At 42.9% G+C, this 23,269-nt stretch overlaps 1 protein-coding gene across 6 annotated transcripts in view; it reads right to left on the bottom strand.

Moving 5' to 3' along the window:
- The window catches only part of ARHGAP26 (Rho GTPase activating protein 26), a 467,573-nt gene that overhangs the window by 186,664 nt on the left and 257,640 nt on the right, over positions 1–23,269 (bottom strand). For all 6 annotated transcript variants that reach the window (XM_055556593.1, XM_055556623.1, XM_055556624.1 and 3 more), the window contains exon 12: positions 21,437–21,473. In XM_055556593.1, the coding sequence (XP_055412568.1) occupies positions 21,437–21,473 (37 nt within the window). The remainder of the gene's footprint in view (positions 1–21,436; positions 21,474–23,269) is intronic.

The raw sequence follows: 23,269 nt of genomic DNA, 5'->3' as shown, positions 1-23,269 counted from the left end.
GGTTTGCACACACACATGCGCACGCGCGCGCGCGCGCACACACACACACACACACACACACAAATATACAGGTTTGAATTCTATTTTCACCAGTCTGAGTTTCCTGCTGACATTGTGATTAGGTTACTGATGATGAACAATTTCTTTCCTATTTAACATGTACTGAGTACCACTGATGTGACAGGGACTACAGAGAATCCATAATCAGATCATTAGTCCTGATCACTGTCCAGCAGATACATAAGCTAAGTTAATTGAGATCTCCTATTTGGAAAATCCAGTTCCCACTATTAGGTTTAGAACACCATCACCACTGAGCAGAGTTTGCTAATAACAGAAAAAGTCTGAGCAGCCCGCCAGATGGAAGCGGCTGTCCTTAATCCCTTCAAGCAGGTGATTCAGCTCTTTTACTGAGCCCAGGCTCAGAAAAGGTCAGGGATATTTGCAATTGCTGTATCCTTATAATCTCCAGAAATAATCTCTCATTAAATATCTACTAGGCTTGCATTATTCCCTTAATTTGACTGGCAATGAGTTGTTGCAGGGGCGGTACCTCCTGGGCCAGACACTCACCGTCTGGCAGCTAAGGCCCGGACTGGTTTGCCTTCCTCTCTCAGCCATGAGTTCAGCTCTGCCCAGGTTTACACAAAGGGCAGGCCAAACAGTTGTCAGATAATGAATATTCACAGAGCTCACACAAACACCCAGGCTGACCTGCCAAGTTAGTAAAGGGTCATCCTCTTAACTGTCACATCAACTTTTGAAGCATTATTTGTCTGTTTTTAGAGGAAGTTAAGGGCCAGGGTCACACAAAGCTATTTTCTCGAAGTTTTATGGGGAACAGAAGGACATGGGACAGGCAGCTTGACTCTCAGTCAACCCGGAGATTCTTAGGGCCAAAGCGGGAGGAGGATGTCTAGCAGACTATTTGGTCTCTGCTTACCATGCCCAGGGTATGAACTCTGAGAAAAGGGAAACAAGTTAGATCCAGGAACTGACTGCTTTACTACAATGGGCTTAAAACAGCAATATACTTTAAAGATCAGTCAAATTGTTTAAAAGAAGGAGGCTGGTGGGTCAGGTATACACATAGATTTTAGCATAACGTTCAATGCCCTGTTCTGCAGCTTTTGGTACTTCATGTTACCTCATATGAAGCTTTCCTTGGCCTTTAAAAAAAAAAAGAAGAAGAAGAAGAAGAATGTACGTGATGGTAAAGAGTGAAAGCTACAATAAAATCATGAACTTAACCCTTAACACTTCCCTTCTTTCTTATCTCCCACATCCAAATTATTCACCTCAGTTTTTCCACCTAATGCCATCTTAATTTTATCTAGTACTCTCTGCCTTCACCACACCACCCTGGTCCTGGACCCCTCATCTGTTACCAGGACAGCTGCAAGGCCCTCCCAACTGGTCTCCTTGGCTCACACCTCCTCTGGCTCCCTCCTATCTGCCCTCAATCCTTCCCGTCAACCCTGCAGCCCCCATGACCTTGACAAAACCAGACCACATCACCTTTCTGCCTAAAATCATTCAATGGCACCCAACTGCTCTTGGAAGCATAACCCTGGCCCCTAACATGACCCACACAGCTCTGCATGGTCTGGCTCCAGCTTTGTCTCATGGCCCTCCCCCAGGTCTCAGCATCCCAAACACACTGGCTTCCTCTCAGAGAATCCAATTAACCGCACTTTCTCCTCAGCCTTTGCACAAGCTGTGTTTCACTTCTGGGAGCCCTTTGGCCCATGTGACTCCAAATTCTCAGGTCTTCCCCTTCAAGTATCATCTCCTATAAAAAAGCCTCTCTGACCCCTCCACCTAGGTTGATGCCTTCCTTAACCTCTCCATCAGAGTATGCAGCATGAGTACAAGCCTACATTTATTTGTACAATCCTGCAAAAGAATGGTCCATATATAACTTTACTGACTTATTGTTATTACTAAAATCTCTGTCATCCACTGTCCACCATAATGCTGGAAATGAAGTAGAAGCATGTAACTTTTCATTTGGTGTAACTTTTCATTCTGGATACATGGATCTGTAAAGTGGTGACTGAATGGTAGGAAGAGCGGCAGAAGGATAGTGTGGCAGAGTCAAAGTGACCTTTCAAACGTCAACTGATGTAAACCTATGAAAGCAGATAGGTTATCTAAGCTTCTGGTCCTCCACTTTTCCATCTTCTGTGAGGATAAAAGGTTAAATAAAGAAATGAATGGCTTAATCTAACCACTTCCTTCCTTCCTGTATCAATATAAACAGGTATTACCAAGCAGTACAGCCTTAAGAATCAGTCCCAGAGAAGGGAAAAACAAAAACTTTGCAAGCCAAGACATAGAATAGAGGAGACAAAAATCAAGTTTAGGTTTCCTGGACACTTTTATTAATAGAAATCCTTTGCTTTCACATACTAACTAGGCCATCTAAACAGTCAGACAGGACTTCCCTGGTGGTACAGTAGATAGGAATCCACCTGCCAATGCAGGAGACATGGGTTCAAGTCCTGGTCCAGGAAGATCCCACATGCTGTGGAGAAACTAAGCCTGTGTGCTGCAACTACTGAGCCTTCACTCTAGAGCCTGTGCTCTACAGTGAGAAGCCACCATAATGAGGAGCCTGCAAACCACAGTGAAGAAGCAGTCCCCACTCGCTGCAACTGGAGAAAGCTCAAGAAAAGCAGTGAAGACCCAGTGCAGCCAAAAATAAAAATAAATAAATAAAATCATTAAAAAAAAAAAAAACAGTCAGACAGGCCTGAGGGTAGAGAAAGCTCTAGAAAACAAGAGCATTCACCTCCAGAATTTTGTACCACTCACTCTTGAGGTTCCAAAGTCCCTCTTATAAAAATCACTGACTAGGTGCTGCCCATCTCCAAATCCTTAGTATTCAAAGCACCCAGAAACTAGGTAAGAAGTGGCCAAATCACCAGTTCTGAATAGAAGGGACCTTTTCACAGCATAGGCTGACTGATGGACATATACTCTTAAAAAAACCCGACACTTTGAGATATGTCCCAAAGTTACCCCAGACATGCCTCCCAGGAATTCTAACAGACCTCAGACCTCTCCTCAAAAAGAGAGGAACCGACTTACCTGAATTAGGCTCAACATGAATTAGATGGAATCAACAGTTTCCTAAAGCTGGTGTTCAACAGATTTTTTTCTTTATTCAACTTTTCTTTGATTAAAAAAAAAAAAATACCTTTCAAGTTTTTTTTTTTCTTTTTTATGGGAGAAATGGAATTTTCTGGAAATAAAAACGAGAACTGAGGTAAAGGAAGTCCCTGCTGTGTTTCTAATGCTGATGGATACAGGAAGTTGTCTGGAGTTGCTGAGACTAGCCCACCATTTTATGGACAGTTCCTGGGGCACGTTCTCACCACAGAAATTTACTCACTTTCCCTATGTGATTTGCTCTTTAAAGCCTGGCCTGCCTCGCTCCTTCTGAATTTAATCAATTTCAGCACCATTAAAAGCCATGAAGAAAAACACCCACACTCAATTGAATACAAAATCCCATCTGGAGAAGAGATTTCCAGTTGGCTCACACACTCAGAGGGGCTCACATCCTTTTCCTCAGAATGTGAAGCCCCAGAGTTGCCAGGGCTTCCTGGCTGTGAAGCTTCCAGTGGGGTCCAGGAAAGGTGTGAGTTCTCTACTTGGGCAATTACCCAGAGCCAGTTTTAATCCCAGATCAGCTCCCCAAACCTGTGACCCATTTCACTTCACTGCCAACTGCCCTCTATTCTGTTCCCTTGCTGGTAGGTACTCAGGGAATGTGAATGAACTTTAATATTAACTGAAGTAACACCAACAGAAGCTGCATGTACTGGAAAGAGAACAATGAATTTTAAGGCCGGACAGATCTGGCTTGGACGCCTGTCTCTGCCACCTCTGACCATACTCTTAGGCAAGAAGCTTCACCTTCCTCACCTGTGTGGTGTGGCAACTCACCTTAATGCTACAAAGGTCAAATGAAATGGACAGCAACTGAGACTTGGCTAGTATTCAGTAAATGGTCATTACCAGTACTATGATTATTAGGATATAGTAAGTATTCTGAAAGAGATGGGCATACCAGACCACCTGACCTGCCTCCTGAGAAACCTGTATGCAGGTCAGGAAGCAACAGTTAGAACTGGACATGCAACAACAGACTGGTTCCAAATAGGAAAAGGAGTACATCAAGGCTGTATATTGTCACCCTGCTTATTTAACTTATATGCAGAGTACATCATGAGAAACGCTGGGCTGGAAGAAGCACAAGCTGGAATCAAGATTGCCAGGAGAAATATCAATAACCTCAGATATGCAGATGATACCACGGCATCTTACAGCAGAAAGTGAAGAAGAACTAAAGAGCCTCTTGATGAAAGTGAAAGAGGAGAGTGAAAAAGTTGACTCAAACCTCAACATTCAGAAAACAAAGATCATGGCATCTGGTCCCATCACTTCATGACAGATAGAAGGGGAAACAGAAATAGAGTGGAAACAGTGGCTGACTTTATTTTTCTGGGCTCCAAAATCACTGTAGATGGTGACTGCAGCCATGAAATTAAAAGACGCTTATTCCTTGGAAAGAAAGTTATGACCAACCTAGACAGCATATTAAAAAGCAGAAACATTACTTTGTCAACAAAGGTCCGTCTAGTCAAGGCTATGGTTATTCCAGTGGTCATGTATGGATGTGAGAATTGGACTATACAGAAAGCTGAGAGCCAAAGGATTGATGCTTTTGAACTGTGGTGTTGGAGAAGACTCTTGAGAGTCCCTTGGATTGCAAGGAGATCCAACCAGTCCATCCTATAGGAGATCAGTCCTCGGTGTTCATTGGAAGGACTGATGTTGAAGCTGAAACTCCAATACTTTGGCCACCTGATGAGAAGAGCTGACTCATCTGAAAAGACCCTGATGCTGGGAAAGATGGAGGGCAGGAGGAGAAGGGGACGACAGAGGATGAGATGGTTGGATGGCATCACCGACTTGATGGTAACAGGTTTGGGTGGACTCTGGGAGTCGGTGATGGACAGGGAGGCCTGGCGTGCTGTGATTCATGGGATCACAAAGAGTCGGACACGACTGAGCAACTGAACTGAACTACATTCTAATACTTGAATCAAATTTACAGTTGATGAAATACTCTTCACACCCAAGTGCATGTTAACCTTACTGTAATCTCATGGGGGTACATACTGCTACTATTCTTACTAAAAACGTCTTGCTGTGTCTCCACACTAGTAAGTATAATGAAGGGTAATACAGTACTATTTATAGAATAAATTAATAGCTTATAGTTTATTTGACTTTTCCAATATATCTGTTAAGTTGTTATGATGAGAAAAGCCAGGCTCACGATGTTAAGTGGTACCAACAATGATGATGGCAGTAGTAACACTTTGCACATAGTTGCTCTGGAGTAGGCACTTAACTGCACCATATCATCACCATTATCATTATCTCCAGCCCTGCTCTGCAGATGGAAACCTTGGATCCAAAGAGGTTAAGGGGCTCCTGTAGGCTTGCAGTGTTCATGAGCGGTGGAACCATGACTCTAACTTGGTCTAGCTCCAGAGGCTATTCTCTTCTATCCCCTGTTCCTCTGCTGAAGTTCACACAGCCAGTCAGAGAAGGACCAGGGCTGGAGCCCTATTTTCTGGATTCTGCCCTTTCTACTCCAGAAGTAGCTCCCAAACCTAGGGGCCAGACTCAGGGGCATGCTTGCTCAATGCAGATTCTGGGTGCCTCCCAAAGGATATGCTTCAGCAGGTATGAGAATCACATGTGGGATAGATAACACTGTACTGTATACCAAGTGACTAAAATTATTATCACTAAAGACCACTACCAATGATTATTGACTATTAGTTAATGGGTGATACCTATTCCACATTCCTCATCCAATAATAAAGATTCACCAGTGCTGTGTACCTCAAAGTGTAATGTTGGCTTGTGCCATCGGGGTATATGAAATGATTCCAAGTAGTTCACAAATAAATATTTCCAATTGTTACACACTTACTTTAATAAGTACTAGAAATTTATTGATGCATTTTTAAAATAAATGTAGTTTAAGAAGAGCGAATTGATTTTAAAAAATAGTACATAAATAGTATTACAGGGGGTATATACCCATGTTAAATAATGAAGGTGACACACATTTGGGAGCCCCTGTCCTAATCTGCACCAGCCCAGGCACCACCTTCAACCTGGCTGAAAGGACAAGACGGGAGGTGCCAGCTTCCATCAGCAAGCTGTCCTATTTCAACAGTCATCCTTGAGTCCTTGCCATCTCTCACACCCCACATCCAATCCGTTAGCCAGTCCCATCAGCAATAACTTAAACCTAGAATCCAGCTACTTCTCTGTTACTAACACTTTGATCCAAGCTACCATCATCTTTTGCCTGGACTGTTCCCATAGCCTCTCAACTGTTTCTCCTTTTGCCCCCTACAGTGTATTCTCTGCCGGCGGTCAGAGTCATCTTTTAAAAATAGACATTGGCTCATGTCACTCGCCTGATCACAACTCGCCAGGGACTTCTCATGACACTTAGAACGCAATCCTACCGCCTGACCACAGCCTCACATGGCTCAGTCCACCTGGACACTCTCCCTCTGGTCTCTGCCAATCCAGTCACAAGGGTCCTTCCTGATACTCCTTGAACATGGCTAGTTCAGCTTCTCCGCTGCAGGGGCCTCTGTACATGCTTGTTTCTCTGCCAGTTCCTGACATGCTGCCCTCCCTAGGTTTGTTCAGGTTTCTCCTTAAATGTCATTTCTTCAAGGAGGCCTCCTCTGTCCCTGGTATCTAAAACAGCCACCCATCAAGAGAGGGATGGACAGGGAGTTTGGGGTTAGTGGATGCAAACCGTTACATATAGGATGGATACACAACAAGGTCCTGCTGTACAGCACAGGGAACTATATTCAATGTCCTGCGATTAAACCATAACGGAAAAGAATACGAAAAAGAATGTGTATCGGTGTATAACTGAGCCACTCTACTGTACAATAGTAATTAACACAACACAGTAAAATCAACTATACTGCAGTAAAAAATAAATTAAATATAAAATAGCCACCCTTCCCCTGTAACTCCCTATGCCTTTGTTCTTGCTTCCTCATAGCCCTTCTCTCCACTTGGAAGCCTCCCTTTGTTTGCTGGCTTACTGTTTGGGGTCCCTGCTCTCATTCAGGGACTTTATCTGCCTTGCTCACTCCCGTAGCTTCAATACACATGTCCTGAAGGAAGCAACAAATACAACCTACATTTTCACCAGCAGAGACACCAAGAAATCAATAGGTAAAGAAGTTCCTACACTCCAGGAACCTCAATGGGGAGCAGCTGACCGAACCCTGGTACCTTCCAGAGTACAGGGGTCTGCTGGGGAAGCACAGAACAGACAGCACTGATAGGGATCTCATTCACCCCTGATCTCTATGCATGAATACCACCAATCAGGATTTTCTTCCCTAGCCAAACACATACCCAGGAACCTATCTTCTTTTCTCATGGTTTCTGGAGACCCACATTAAGAAAAATTAGCCGAGAAGGACGGGGAGTAAAACAAGTAGCAGAGGAAGAGATGAAAACCCTGCCTGGCTTGGAATAAACCTGCCAGTCTCAGATGTTCCAGTTCTCAGCCAGAGGCAGCCGAAGCGGCAGCAGGTGAGTTCCTGCACAGTACAGCTGAGAACTGCAGACCAGCGTGGGGTGGAAGGAGGGAGGAAGGACAGTTTCCTTGTGGGTTTTGACATCTGCAACCTCCTTGTCTACCTTAAAATTCCTGATCAGGACAGCTGTGAAGAAGCAAGGCTGCACGTACGCCTTGGTAATGTGAACCATCTTAATCAGAACCATTTGTCTCCTAACTGGGACTCTGAACATCCCAAGAATGACTTACAGTCCAGTGGCCTCAATTCCTTTCTACCTCGAGGGGTGGCTGTGCACTGATTTCTCAACCAAAAGAGATCAGTGCCAGCTTTCCGAAGGTGGATGTGTTTCAAGCAGAAAACCAATCTCCTCTGTCCAGCTAGATCCCTTCCTTGCCTCTAACTACGTGTCCTCTCCTTATCTGCCCTAGAAACGGTTTAGCTATTTTTCAGACACATCAAACTCCAGGGCAGTAGAAGGCAGGGAAGGAGATGCCATTCAGAATCTGAGGCCTAAGATTTGTACCTGGAGTCACCATGATATTGTATGATGTGGGAATATATCACCTCTCGGACCCTTTTTCTCATCTTGAAGATCAAGCATGGTAGAAATCAAAAAAAGCAATGCATGTGAAGGTACTCTGAGGAACTCTGAAAGAAACTATCCAGTGTCAGGCTTTATATAAATAGCCTCTGGTTTCAGCTAATGATGATGTTATTGATAATAACAGCAGAGAGCAACATTTAATGACTTCTTAGCATACCAAGCACCACTGATTAAAGAATTTCCAGTTTATTCTCATTTGATACTCTCAAAGAAACCAATGATGTAGACAGTAAGACTATCCTCATTTTACAGATAAAGAAACTGAGGTCTGGATAAATTTATTTCCCACAGTCACAAATTCAATAAGCCATGAGACTGGGATTCCAAACACATGTGTAATAATACTCCAGAACCAACATTCCCAACCACTACTCAAAACTCCCCCCACTGTGGGCAATAGTACTTGACAGCTTTCACTAAATCTCACATGCTGAATGGGAGGTGCACACTCTGAACGCTGATCAGGGTGGGAAGGAATGATCTTGAGTGACCACAAGTTTGCACTTAGGATGAAGCCTCAGTTTTCTCATCTGTAAATGGGGTCAATACTACATCTGCCTCACAGGGTTCTTACAAAGACCAAATAATACAATGTAGGTCAGACACTAAGCACATTGCCTGGGGAACAGTATGTGCTAATGATAATGTTTATCACCAATGATATCATTGGTCAAGAGCCTGCGCTTGGTGCCAGTGAGGAAAATCAGTCTCTGTCTCCACAGCCCCTTGCCCTGGGCTTTAAGAGTTAAGGATGTTGCCAGGGACCTGCTCGCTGTTCCTTGGTTGAAGCCCAAACTGGGATGCCAAGGGGTGGTGGGCACCTGCCAGGCGGCAACATGGCTGAGGGGAAGGAGGGGCCACAGCAAAGTCACGCGCTGGCTGCATTTGTCAGTCTAAAGCTGGCTGAGGAGAGGACAGATTTGAGGACAAGCCGGGAGTCTTCTGACTGTATAGGCAAGTCTCAGGAGTACCCGGTCAGCCATGTCCTTGGGGGGGTGGGGTGTCACCAAACCAAAGGGCTGGGAACCCAGAGAATAGCATCTCGGAGCAAACAATCCATTCCTTCTCCCTCCTTTCCTGCTAGCCCCCAGCGCTCATGCCGGGCTGTTGCCACTCTACACAGGTCACAGCAACCAGCTGCGCCGTGTTCACAACTCGTAAGGAAAAGCAGCCTGGGGGTCAGCACTTCAGTGAGAGAGCAGGGGACCATCTTGTCCTACCGTGGCTCAGGAGAAGAAAGTAGTGGTGACAAAAAGCTGCCATGGAGGAAAAAGGGAAAGAAGAAGGGCCAAGAGGGGCTGGGGGCAGCGGGAAGGGAATGCACGCCTGTCTTCTATCAACTCTGGCTGGCAGGCGTAGAGAGAAAGCTGGAGGGGAAGGTGTACTCAGCTGACTCCCTCGTGGGCCAGCACATAGGAGGCCAGGCCACCATACCCACTAATGCGTCCATCCTTCTCAGGTTTAAGAGGGGAAATGTTCTATTTATAAGCCACCAACCAGTGGAGATTTGGCAGCCGCTGGATGGCTCTGATCCCACAGGGATCCTGGCTACTCGGGGCTGTCTTTTCCAGCCTCTCAACTGGGGGTGTTCTCAAAGCAAAAGGCCAAAGGTGATCGGAAGCAAAAGAAAAAAGAAAAGCTGCCTTCCTGTCTTTCGCTGCTTTCGTGAGACTGCTAGCTCTTTAGTGATGGCTGAAGACTTCAGAACATTTTAAAAACAGTGACCCATGTGGTCCCATCAGACCTTCTTCCCCTGCGAGCTTCAAGACTCAATCTCTTTTTCTGTTTTACGATCAATGGAAGCTGAGGCAGAGAGATGAAGGGAATGCAGAAACCAGAGGCAGGGCAACGGGCAAACAGAGAAAGGTAATGATGCCCCCCCATCTCTCTCTTTGTCCTCAATCTTTTCCTCATGAAACAAGAAGTGCTTTGACCCAGCACCATTATGGAGTCTAATCTGAATAACAGCCAAGAGAACGAGTGTATGTAACAGAAACAACACATAAAGCAGCTGTAGTTGTGTTGTCAATGCCCGTGGGAGACTAATGGGTCATGTTACAGCTCTGCACCTGGGAAGCTTGAGTCACTGAAATGTGTGACTCTGATTCTCCCAGCATCCTATGTGACGTGTGAGGAGCCGCAGATGGCTCTGGAGGAGGCTCACTAAGAAGGAACAAGGGATAGCCCCTCAATGGCAAACTGCTGGGTGGGTTAGGTATTGGAAGTTGATGATGAAACTCTTTCCAGTCCCACTGGGTTGCCCACATAATGACAGATGGCAGGGCAGAGCAAAGATCTCACGCACATCAAGAATGGTAGGGGAAATGATCTTGGCAATCGGGCAGACTCAGCTCTGGTACCTTTCCATCTTTAAGCCTGTTTGCTCACTTGTAACTCGCTTGCTGTGAAAAGCATTTCTGCAAATGGTACCCATCCACACACCACATTCATGCTCCCTGCCATAACCCCATGCTGTCTTGAAGAGATGAATATTTAAAAGCCTATCTTTGTATCACGCCGAGTTAACAAACTTGTAGTTAATGGGCTAAACTCACCGTTGCCTGTTTTGTAAATAACACCACCCCCTTCGTTTCCATATTGTCTATGGCTGCTTTCAGACCACCAGAGCAGAGTTAAATAGCACCACAAATCCAAAAATCTGTTCCTTTCCTGAAAAACCTGACCCTTGTGCTAAGCAGTAACATTTAGAAAACTGGATGGGGCAGGGAGAAGTTATGTTTACTTGTGGGCCAGTCCCCAGTCAATACACACTAAATAAATATATAAATTTACAAGGCAATTGAAAACATTTGTCTGGTCCTATACAAAACGATCTGGGCTGTCGCCAGCAGTGTACATCCCCCACTTTGAGAAATGCAATCATGAGGATCCAGAGGGTTCAGTGAATTAACACAGGCTGGCCTCCAGCCCCCAACAGCAGGGGTGTTGGCTTCTGCTCTTTGTTCTCTTCCCCTGCTCCGCTCAGAAGTGGTTCCCCTAACCCAGTGACTTCTTTCTGCCTCATATGGGAGAGTAATTGGTATGACCAGATAACAACAAGGATAATAACCACAGTAATTAGGTACTTATTCACTAATAGGCCAGATATTGTGCTGGGCTTTTATGCTCACAGCAAGGTTATGAGGTAGGGTTGTGATTTATCCTCATTTTACAGACAGGGAAAGAGAAGCTTAGAGAGGCCCAGCACTGACCCACGGTTTCATGGCCAGCGTGCCTGTGGGATAATCTGCATCATTCACACAGTACCCTCCCAGTTCACCAGGAATTGTATTCACCAGGAAACAGCTCTCCCAGTTCACCCATTAGGACTGGCCCACGTGAAGTTACGTGAAATGTGTACCAAGACTGATGTCCAAGGATGCTCACCCTGATGTCATTCACAAAAGCAGAACTCTGAAAAGGACATTCAAGACCAATGACAGGAAACAGTTCAACAAATCAGGATGCACTCTTATGACAGAGCATGCAACGACCGTTACAAATAATATTTATAAACAACTTTCATCATCTGAGAAAATGCTTGTGAATTTTTAAAAGCAGACTACCAACAAGTATGTTCAGTATAATGTCAATTAAGTAGAAACACATACTGACATTGGCAAAATAAACATAAGACATCATGAAAAAAGAAAAAGCAAGGAAGAAGTATCTCTAGAGGTGAAATTATAGATGATTCTTATTGAATTTTTGAAAATCCTTGCTATATTTCCTTAATGTTCCACAATGAGTTCATATTATTTTCATAATAAGCAAAAAAACAAATCTGTCAAACCTTTGGAATGAGGTTCAGAGATTCAATGTCCACACCCTACAGATCCTAATTCCAACTTTGCAAACTTTCTCCAATCACTGCTCTCCCCTGCACCTCTAGTGTGAATGACAAGTTGGCAACCTGAAGTGGGTTCTTAAGCATTATGCAGATAAAAAGGATTCTTGTTAAAGTATTAGGTTAAAAACAAACTGGAAGGAATGAAGGGATTAAAACAAGGAAATAAAAGAGGAAGAACTATATTTCCTTCTTCTGGGGAGAAGGGAGGGTACTTTTTAAAGTCTTTCTAGCCTAGCTGGAAGTCCATTCCAACTGGCTGTGGGCACTTGCCTGCACATTAATGTATCTGTAAAAGCACAGATAGTAAGTCTAGTGAAAGGTTCAGGTTAAAGCACAGGAACATATTCAACAAGAGGAGGAAGCAAGAAAATGGCAGCAGTGTCCCTCTGAAAAGCCAGGTGGGGTCAGAAGTGCACAAGAAGGCACACCTAGGGCATCTCAGGCATACTCCTTTGAAACCACCCGACTGGCCCAGGGGATCTGAGTTAATACACTAAGGGACCCGTCACTAGAAGCCAAGATGAGGAGACAGCCCTTTCTATCTCAGTGTGTCGGGTTCCAAACAGCTGGCAAAGCAGCGGGAGAGCATCATTTCCACAAACAAGCTAATCTTTCCACAGCTAAGTAGGCAGTGACATTTATTGTTTAAAACTTCAAAGCTGGTAAAGACGAACTCACACTAGAACAGCCTGCCTTTCCCTAGATCTCTTGCACTGGACTGTGTACTCTCTCTGACAAGTTCGCAGCTTTCCAACTGTCCCTCCAGTGGGACGACAGGACAACAGGAAGGGGCTGAGAACAGGTTCCTTCCTGGCGCCTCCTCCTGCTTCTGACCTGGGCTCACTTCAAAGGAGAATGAACCAGCTCTCACAGAGCCTTTGGGGAGTAAATCTCACAACTGTACCATACGTAAGATGCGACGGGACATGCAGACTCAGGAGATATGCATTAAGCTAGCAACATTCCTGCTTAGGGAAGACTCTTGTTCTTTGTAATAACAAAGGGGAAAATCAGTGACAGTCATTTGCTGTCTAGATGACTGACACTGGTACAATCACCTCCTCAGTAAAGAAGCATAGGGAGCAACAAACAGGACTTCCTTCTTCTCTGCTATTCTTACTCCTGTTTTTTCCTTCCCTTCACTACTGGTTACAAATGTGACTAATGAGAGAAAACTCAGTGTCACTGCTGCATATTCTTCACATTCTAGGACCAAACCCAGGTAAGGTTCCTGATGGCAGCAGGATCCATGGTTGAGCGGCCCATACAACTGGCAAAAAAGAGCAGATTGGGATTTGAATTTAGTATGTAGGGCTTAACTTAACCAAGAATACATAAGACTTCTAGGCAGAAAACTAAAATGCTAACAGAGGTGTGAATAAATGGAAAGACATTCAAAGCTCTTGAAGGATGTGACTTAGCACTATAAAAGTGTCGATTTTTTCAGCTGCATGTAAATCAATGCAGTTAGAACTCTCCTTCACATCATACACAGAAATAAAATTACTTAAAGACTTAAATATAAAGACATGACACCATAAAACTCTTAGAAGAGAACATAGGCAAAACATTCTTTGACATAAATTGTAGCAATAATCTCTTAGGTCAGTCTCCCAAGAAAAAAGAAACGAAAGCAAAAATAAATGAATAGGACCTAATCAAATGCACAAGCTTCTGTACAGCAAGGAAATGATAAACAAAACAAAAAGACAACCTATGGACTAGAAGAAAATATTTGCCAATGATGTGACCTACAAGGGCTAAATTTCCAAAATACACAAACAGCTCATATAACCCAACAGCAAAAAAAAGGCGGGGGCTGGGGGAGGGGAGGGAGGAGGGACAGAAGACCTAAATAGACATTTCTCCAAAGAAGACATAATTTCTCCAAAGAAGAGATACAGATGGCTAAGATGTATATGAAAATATGCTCTACATCACTAATTATTAGAGAAATACAAATCAAAACTACAATGAGGTATCACCTCACACCAGTCAGAATGGCCATCATCAAAAACTCTACAAATAATAAATGCTGGAGAGGGTGTGCAGAAAAGGGAACCTTCCTATAGTGTTGGTGGGAATGAAAATTGGTGCAGCCACTACAGAGAATACTGTGGAGGTTCCTTATAAAACTAAAAAGAGAGTTATCATATGATCCAGAAATTCCACTTCTGAGGATTATCCAGGAAAGACAAAAACTCCAATTCAGAAAGATACATGTACCTCAATGTCCACAGCAGCACTGTTTACAACAGCCAAGACATGGAAGCAACCTGAATGTCCACTGACAGAGGAATGGATAAAGACAATGTGGTACATATATACAATGGAGTATTACTCAGCCATTTAAAAAATACTGCCATTTGCAGCAACATGAATAGACCTAGAGAATACCACACTAAGTGAAGTAAACCAGAGAAAGACAAATATTATATGATATCACTTACATATGGAATCTAAAAAATAATACAAATGAACTTATTTACGAAACAGAAACAGACTCACAGACATAGAAAACAAAATTATGGTTACCAAAGGGGAAAGCTGGAGAAGGGATAAATTAGAGGAGTATGGGATTAACGGATACTACTATATACAGGCTAGATCAACAACAAGAATTTACTGTATAGCACAGGGAACTACATTCAGTATTTAGTTATAACCTAAAGAATCTGAAAAAGACTATGTGTGTGTGTATATACATACATATGTATTACATATATATATATATCAGTTTTATACATATATATAAAACTGAATCACTTTGCTATACACCTGAAATTAACATAGTACTGTAAATCAACTATCGTTCAATAAAAAAATTTTCAATTTAAAAAAGTATTTGTTATTTGTAAAGCATACTATGAGAAACAACATTTAAGACTAAACCATTATTAATATTTTAAGTGTCAATTTTCTGCCAATTAACCTGTACACTTCAATGCAAACCCAAATGAAAATTTCAAATTTTTGAGGAAATTATCAAACTTATGCTATAATTTATGTAGAAGGATAAAGGTCCACAATCAGCTAAGTCAACCGTTGAAAAGCAAAGAGAGGAAACTTAAACTACCAGATATTAAGACTTGCCTCAAAGTCATCATATTAAAACCAGAGAGATATTAGCACAAGAGCAGACAGACCAGACCAAGGAAATAAAGAGCTCAGAGATAGAGCTCAGATATGCAAACCTAATACACAAGAAAGCTGGTATCACAAGTAAAAGAGGGAGAGAATAGATAGCTTCACACATGTTGTTGGGAAAACTGGCTTTTTAAAACAAAATTGAATCCTTATGAAACACCATATACAAAGATAGATATCCACTGGAGAAACCGAAGTGTGAAAGACAAAATCATGAAGCCAATAAAAGAAAATGTAGGTGTAGGTGCACATCTTTGCAACATGGGTCAGGAAGGCCTTTTTCAAAACACAACTTGAAAATCACAAACCAGAAGAAAAAAAAAAGTCAAATTTATAAAAAGTAAAGCTTTACACTCAAAGAAAGATATCAAACATAGTATCAAATGTCAGATGGCAAAATAGGAAGATATATTTAAAATCTACAACAAGGAATTAATATGTAGACTATAGAAGGAATTTTATAAATCATCAATAAAAAATGGTAACTGCAATAGAAAAATGGGCAAAGGACACAAATAGGCAAAAAGCAGAAGAGGATACCCAGTAAACTCATCAATTATCAGAGAAGTACAAATTAAGACAACAATGAGCTACCATTTTATATCTACTAGACTGGTAAAAAATTACAAAGCTGAATATAATGGCAATAGCTGACAGGAATGAGGAGATGGTCACGTTGGGCTGGGGGAACTGTGAACAGGCTACTTACTCTAGGTCACAAAGGTGAGAGCCTTCCTTCAAACCAAGCACACACACACACACCCCCTCTGACTGACCAGCAACTCTCCGGGAGGGTACACCCCAAGGAGATTCTCAGACAAGGGGACCTGTACGAAGATGTCCACTGTGGTACGGTAATGGTGATGAAGAGTGGGAGGGCATCTCTGCCCAGTGCTACACACTGTGGAGCATGCAGCAGACAGAAGCCACTGTAAGTACTCAGAGGAATATGAGCGGCTCCCAACACAACACTGGAGGAGCAGGGCAGGAAGCAGAACACAACAAACGCTTGTGTAACTGAAAACACAGGTGGGTAAGAGACTGACTGTCCAAGAATACACTTTAAAGATATACATTAGAACAGTGTGAGGGAGGACAGGAATAGGAGGTGGGAAAAGAATGCCAAGGGAATGAGTGAATGAACACACGAAGGAGGGAAGGGAGGAGGGAAGGAAGGGAGGGAGGGAGGGAGGGAGGGAGGGAGGGGTCTGGGATGATCACGCACGACAAATCTGGGAGAATGATTAAATCATTCTCTCTGTACCTGAGATCCAAATAGAGAAGAAAGAGGAGGGGGGAAAGGCTCTGCAAAGAAAAGTGCATATATTTGTCTGCTGGCAACCTCTGCCTGGCACTGGGCCACCTGGAAAGTACCAGCAGCTGCCAGACATTATGTATGGCCCTGTCTTATACCCTACAGACACAGTAAGGCCTGAGAGAAACTTCAAGAGAAAAAGCAACAAATTCAGCACTGTCCCCAAAGGAATTCCCTTTTGCTACCTGTCTCTTCAAACATTCTGGTTCTGTGATTAAAATGTTGGCACTCAAACTCCCACCAAAATATATTCTATAAAGGAAAATACTAGACATTTGGAAGTTGGCTATCAGAGGTGAAAAGCACGATGTCCAGCTCTTAAACTCCTGTCGGACTGACTTTTCTCCTTTAAAAAAGTTTTGATGGTCCTATAAACACTTGCAGAACAACCAGACCCTGGGCAATAGTGCTTCCTGTGGTGATGAGTGCTATAGTGGGTGTGCAGTGAAGCTGCAAATTACTGCCAGGAGGAATAAGAAAGGGACAGCACTCTGGAGAGCAGGCGAGGCGAGGCGAAGCCAAGGCCTGTGTGACGGGAAGAGGGGATCCTAATGTCAAAGGACGGGAGAAAGCACCAGTCCAGAACACTCCTCTGGTTTTGCCAGCTTGGAAATTAATGAACAGAACATCTCTTAGGATAGCAATACCCTAGAAAAACAGTTTCTGTGAAAAGTGTTCCTAGAAAAGTGGTCAATATGTTTAACATCGTTTTCTCTCCCACTTCCTAAATGAAAAGGTAAGCAACTGAAGAATCATCGGAGACTCGAGGCAGCCAACTCTCTGTGCCCTGTGGGTAACAGGATGCCAAAAGCAAAATGTTCAAGTGTCTGTTTCCCAAAATGGAACTTTCTGCATTGCCCTTTTCCTAGGGAGGTAGAAAATCTTTTGTGGTTAACAGCAAAGAAGTTAGAGTCAGACAGCACTCAGATTAAATTACATCTCCCGAGTTTACCAACCTCAACTTCCTAATCTACAAAGTAGGTCAAGAGCACCTACCTCACCCAGCACTGTGAGCATTAAATGAGCTAATGTGCATAAAACACGGTGAAAAACTGTAAGCAGCTGATAAATGCTACCTCTTAATAGCTATTATTATAAAACACATACCCTCTGTTGACAATTGAAAGTCTAAAGAATATTTAAAGTAGAAGGTCAGCGTCTTGTAGTAATCTATCCTCTATCCTGCACAGAAGGCAATGGCACCCCACTCCAGTACTCTTGCCTGGAAAATCCCATGGATGGAAGAGCCTGGTAGGCTGCAGTCCAGAGGGTCACTAAGAGTCGGACACGACTGAGCGACTTCACTTTCACTTTTCACTTTCATGAACTGGAGAAGGAAATGGCAACCCACTCCAGTGTTCTTGCCTGGAGAATCCCAGGGACGGGGAGCCTGGTGGGCTACAGTTTATGGGGTCACACAGAGTCGGACACGACTGAAGCAACTTCAGATGCAGCAGCAGCATCCTCTATCCTGAGTAACAGCTTGCTGACAAATGTATTTCCAGACTTTTTTTCTATCAATATATCTAGACAAGTCAAATAATTTTAATAAATGCACCATTCCATGATCTGAATTTTCAAAAGCTCAATGAACAGTATACGGGGGACACTGCTTCTGCAAATGTATCAAGATCTCTCTCATTCTTTTTCTTTTTCTTTTGGTGTTAAGTGCTTTTTTTAAATTTTATTTTTTTATTGAATGGTAATTGCTTTATAGAATTTTGCTGTTTTCTGTCAAACTTCAACATGAATCAGTCATAGGTATACATATATCCCCTCCCTTCTGAACCTCCCTCCCATCTCCCTCCTCATTCCACCCTTCACCCCTCTAGGTTGATACAGAGACCCTGTTTGAGTTTCCTGAGCCATACAGCAAATTCCCGTTGGCTATCTATTTTATATATGGTCTCTCATTCTTTTTAAAGGCTACATAGTATTCTATGATACTTTTAATAAACTTTCTACTGAACATTTGGATTGTCTCTAGTTCTTCACCTATTATTATCAATGCTCTGGTGAACTTTTTTTTTTTTATTACAGAAACATCTTTGTGCTCCAATCTATTCTTTAGGACAAATCACTAGGTCAAACGATATTTACCTTTTTTTTTTTTTTTGATTATTAATACTTGGGGAGTTTTTCTTTTTCTTTTTAACTTATTTTATATTGGGGTATAGGGCTTCTCTCGGAGAAGGCAATGGCACCCCACTCCAGTACTCTTGCCTGGAAAATCCCATGGATGGAGAAGCCTGGTGGGCTGCAGTCTATGGGGTCGCTAAGAGTTGGACACGACTGAGCGACTTCCCTTTCACTTTTCACTTTCATGCACTGGAGAAGGAAATGGCAACCCACTCCAGTATTCTTGCCTGGAGAATCCCAGGGACGGGGAGCCTGGTAGGCTGCCGTCTATGCGGTCACACAGAGTCGGACACGACTGAAGTGATTTAGCAGCAGCAGCAGCAGCAGCAGAGCTTCTCTGGTGGCTCAAATGGTAAAGAATCTGCCTGCAATGTGGGAGACCTGGGTTCGACCCCTGGGTTAAGAAGATCCACTGGAGGAGGGCATGGCAACCCACTCCAGCATTCTTGCCTGGAGAATTTCCATGGACAGAGGAGCCTGGCAGGCTACACTTCATGGGGTCGCAAAGAGTCAGACACGACTGAGTGACTAAGCACAGCACAGCACATGGTCAATTAACAATGCCGTGTTAGTTTGTACAGTAAACTGTGTCCCTGGGGAGTATACTGCATAGTACAGTGCTGAGGTTTACAGTAAAGGGTTAAGTTATACATATACATGCGTCCAGTCTTTTTCAGCATATATTCTTTGGGCTTCCTAGGTGGTGCTACTGATAAAGAACCCACTTGCAAATGCAGGAGATGTTTGAATTCTTTTCCAAATTCTTTTACCATTTAGGTTGTTATATAATATTAAGCAGAGTTCCCTGTGCTATATAGTAGGTTCTTGTTGGTTGCCCATTTTAAATACAACAGTGTGTACACATCAATCAAAGGATGTTTACTTTTTAAAGGCTTCCGGTACCTATGTCCTAAAGGCCTTACAGAATGGTACAACCAGCTGGCATGCCCACCAGCAGAATCCTGGTCATCTTTCATATCTATTGGCACTTATCTCAAGGAGAGACAAGCAGGTTTGTAGGTCAAAGGCCAGCTTCTGGTCTGGGGGCGGGAGCAGGGGTGGTTCTCCATTTATATGTGTCTCAACCCCCACAGTTCTGGGTCCTTTATAACAGACATGGGTTGTAGGCTGGGCCGTGGGGTGGGCATCTCCTATTTCAGCCTGCGTGGCATCTACCCTCTCCTTTCCCGGGGGTTCGCTGATCTCCCTGCAGGTAAACCACAATGCTCTCATTTTATGAGCACTTTTGAAACCATCTATCAAGGTGCGTTGCTATCCTCTGGGTGGGCCAAAGCAAGACCATCTTGATGCTATCTTTCCTGGGAATCTGGACCTTCAGAAGAATGAGGCAAGGACTGAAAAATTCTATGGGCTTTATGATCCTACAAGTATCATCCAGAGGACCCTTTCCCGTTGGTTCTCAGGTCTCCAGAACTGTCCGGCTTTCAAGCCTTGGTTCTTCAGCTCTTCCTACCTTACTTTGAATTACCCTGAGGACTTCTATATTCCTTCATTATTTTTAATATTGTTTTTGCTATGGCTATTTTAGGACAAGTTAGCCAGAGTTGATTTCAGATATTCTAAAGCAATCCCATCTGATACAGAGGGGGAAAAAATGACCTGTTTCTTTGAATATTTACTTGAAAAAAATTTTCCCTTGTTCAATTCCTGAGGGGAAAAAAGAAACAACAAAAAATAGTTTTCCTCCCCTAAAGCCTCTGAACTTACCAACAGCAACCATTCCAAATTACTTAATATTTTATTTAAAACTTCTGATAAAAATCTGTATTTTGGAAAGAATGAAAGAAGGAAAATCTCTGCTCCATAATGGATTTCACACATACATAAAATGGCTCATCCTTTTGTCCACAAGAAGAGGCACTGTTTTACTGACTTTTCTGACAATACTAGAATTCATGGGAGGGCTACCTTGGAATCTTTTTCCAAATGGATTTTACAAAAGCAAATCTGAGGCAAGGGGACAGAATTTCCTTTGTACTCTGGTAGCAACGTGGAAGGGATGTGTTTTTTCCCCTATGCACCAAGTAGATAATCAGCCTAAACACTTAGCAAAAGCAGTTCCATTTTAATCCCATCATCTTTACAAGGTTACAGGTACCCTTGGAAACCACAATTAACCAGAGTACTCAGAGCCAGTGGCAGGGGAAATGTGCTGTATAATGCTACAGAGGCTACCCAGGGTCACTCCCATCAAAACAGAATATTATTACAGAGTTCACCGTCTCCACTCATAACTCTCCAGAGCAGCAACAAGGAACACAGAGTTAGTTACTAAGTGATCACTAAGATGGTTCTTGCCTCTTCAGGCCTCTGAGTGAGACTGTGTGGGAGGCAAAGTCAATTCTGGCTTCCAACAGGACAGGGTGCTGGGGGAGCTGGGTATTACTGGATTAAGTGACTTTTAAGTGGTGACTGGAGCTACATTCTTAAGACAACACAGGATTAACTGAGATAATATACATAAAAATTCTTTGCACAGTGTGAAGGGTTATACACTGCAAGATGTCATCACAGCCATGCCCCTCAGGCTCATTGACCCTCCTGACATGGTATATTTGGGCAGAAGCAGCTCAGACTGCACTGGGGGAATGGGGCCAACCCAATGTGCCCACAGCACCTCCTGGTGGTTCTTCCCCAGAATGGCAACTTCACCAGGCCCAGGCCCACACCCAGCTGTAGGAAAAGTATCTAAGCAACATACTTACTCCCTTCGCTCTGGCTGTCTTTGTTTGAGTTGTAGACCTGGAAAACAGAAATAACATTTACTTGTGTGCATTTTATACCACCCAACAGGTTCACTATACAAAACCATTACCTTCTCCTTTTGCCTACTGTGTGCTAGAAAATGGAAGGCAATTTCTGGCCCCCAAATGGAAATTTCTTTTATTATTACTCACTTCCTAATATTTACTTCAGGAGAAGCGATAGCACCCCACTCCAGTACTCTTGCCTGGAAAATCCCATGGACGGAGGAGCCTGGTGGGCTGCAGTCCATGGGGTCACTAAGAGTCGGACACGACTGAGCGACTTTCCTTTCACTTTTCACTTTCATGCATTGGAGAAGGAAATGGCAACCCACTCCAGTGTTCCTGCCTGGAGAATCCCAGGGACGGGGGAGCCTGGTGGGCTGCTGTCTATGGGGTAGCACAGAGTCGGACACGACTGAAGCGACTTAGCAGCAGCAGACTTAGCAATATTTACTTCCCCTGTTCAGAGAATCACCTCTGGAGCTATACTGTTAAAAAAAAAAAGTCATATACTTCCTTTAAAAAAAAAAAAACTAATATGTGTATATAAACTAAAAGGGAGAAAAAAATTAATTAGTTACAAATCATTAAGCATTAACTGCACAGCAGGCAACTGCGCTAAGCAATTCACATGAATTATCTCAAATTATCTATGCAACAATTCTGTTGGGTAAGAACTGTTAATATCACTGATACACAGATGGAGAATTTGAGGCTAGAGAGGTTAACTAAGGTCTCACAGCTAGTGCATGGCAAAGTCTGGACAAAGATACATTACAAACTGTTAAGTGTTAACACTGGGGAATGGGACCAGTAACTTTTTACTGCAAATTTAAATGTTATAAGGAGAACATACTACTTTTACGACAAAATATCCTTAAGTGATTTATACAAATCATAAAAGGGAATGTGTCCCAACATAAAACAGACAATGACACACTGGAAGAGTTGGCAAGCTTTTTCTTGTAAAGGACTAGATGGTAAACATTCTAGGCTTTGTGAGCTAAGAGTAAAAACCAAACCAATGATTATACAGGGACTTGAAAAACAAGAGAGACCACAAATTTTCACAATTTTTTCCTGACAAAATTCAAATAGAGTAAGTTTTGAAAATACAGGTATAATATTCCTAGCAGGTGAAAATCAATCATTGTTTCATGGCTGTCTTTTGGGGGATGCTTGGCTTGGTTCTTCCAGGGGTTATACAGCTGGTTCTCAACTGTAAGAGTGGCCATCACAACCACTGGGAGTATCTTTTCTCAGCAGTATAACTTTCTGAAATACAGATAAGACTAATGAGAAAAACAGAATTTTTATAGAGGGAGGATAGCATTTAGCTTAAATAGATTTCAAAGTGTTTCCTATCACTGAGTCAATGGCAAATGTTCACTTGTAAATACCATGTTGAGTTCATGGGCTATAAAAACAGGTAGCCAGTTGGATTTGGCCTGCAGGGCAGGGTTTGCCAATCCCTGATATGCTGACATTATTAAGTAAGATGATAAAACCTCTGATTTAGGGGAAAAAAAATCATAGCTCCAAAATCTTTCTTTGGTGCTTATGATCCTATAGATATGAAAAGACATAGGATGAAGTTGGTGATAACACACAAAAGAAAAAAATATTCCCAGTGATTGTAATGGTCACTGTTGGTTGAGAACCACTTATTTAACCCTTAGAGAAACAGAGCCAAGCAACTCTGAAAAGAGAGCCATGATATCCTAAGGGGGCTTCTTATCTGCTAGTAAGTATCGGTGAGACTGATACTTACTGATACTGCTGGTCAAGAGC

This window comes from Bubalus kerabau, chromosome 1 (genome assembly GCF_029407905.1).
Source record: "Bubalus kerabau isolate K-KA32 ecotype Philippines breed swamp buffalo chromosome 1, PCC_UOA_SB_1v2, whole genome shotgun sequence".
Taxonomy (NCBI): Eukaryota; Metazoa; Chordata; class Mammalia; order Artiodactyla; family Bovidae; genus Bubalus; species Bubalus kerabau.
The sequence above is the reverse complement of the archived record's forward strand: the minus strand, read 5'-3'. Positions and strand labels throughout refer to the sequence as shown.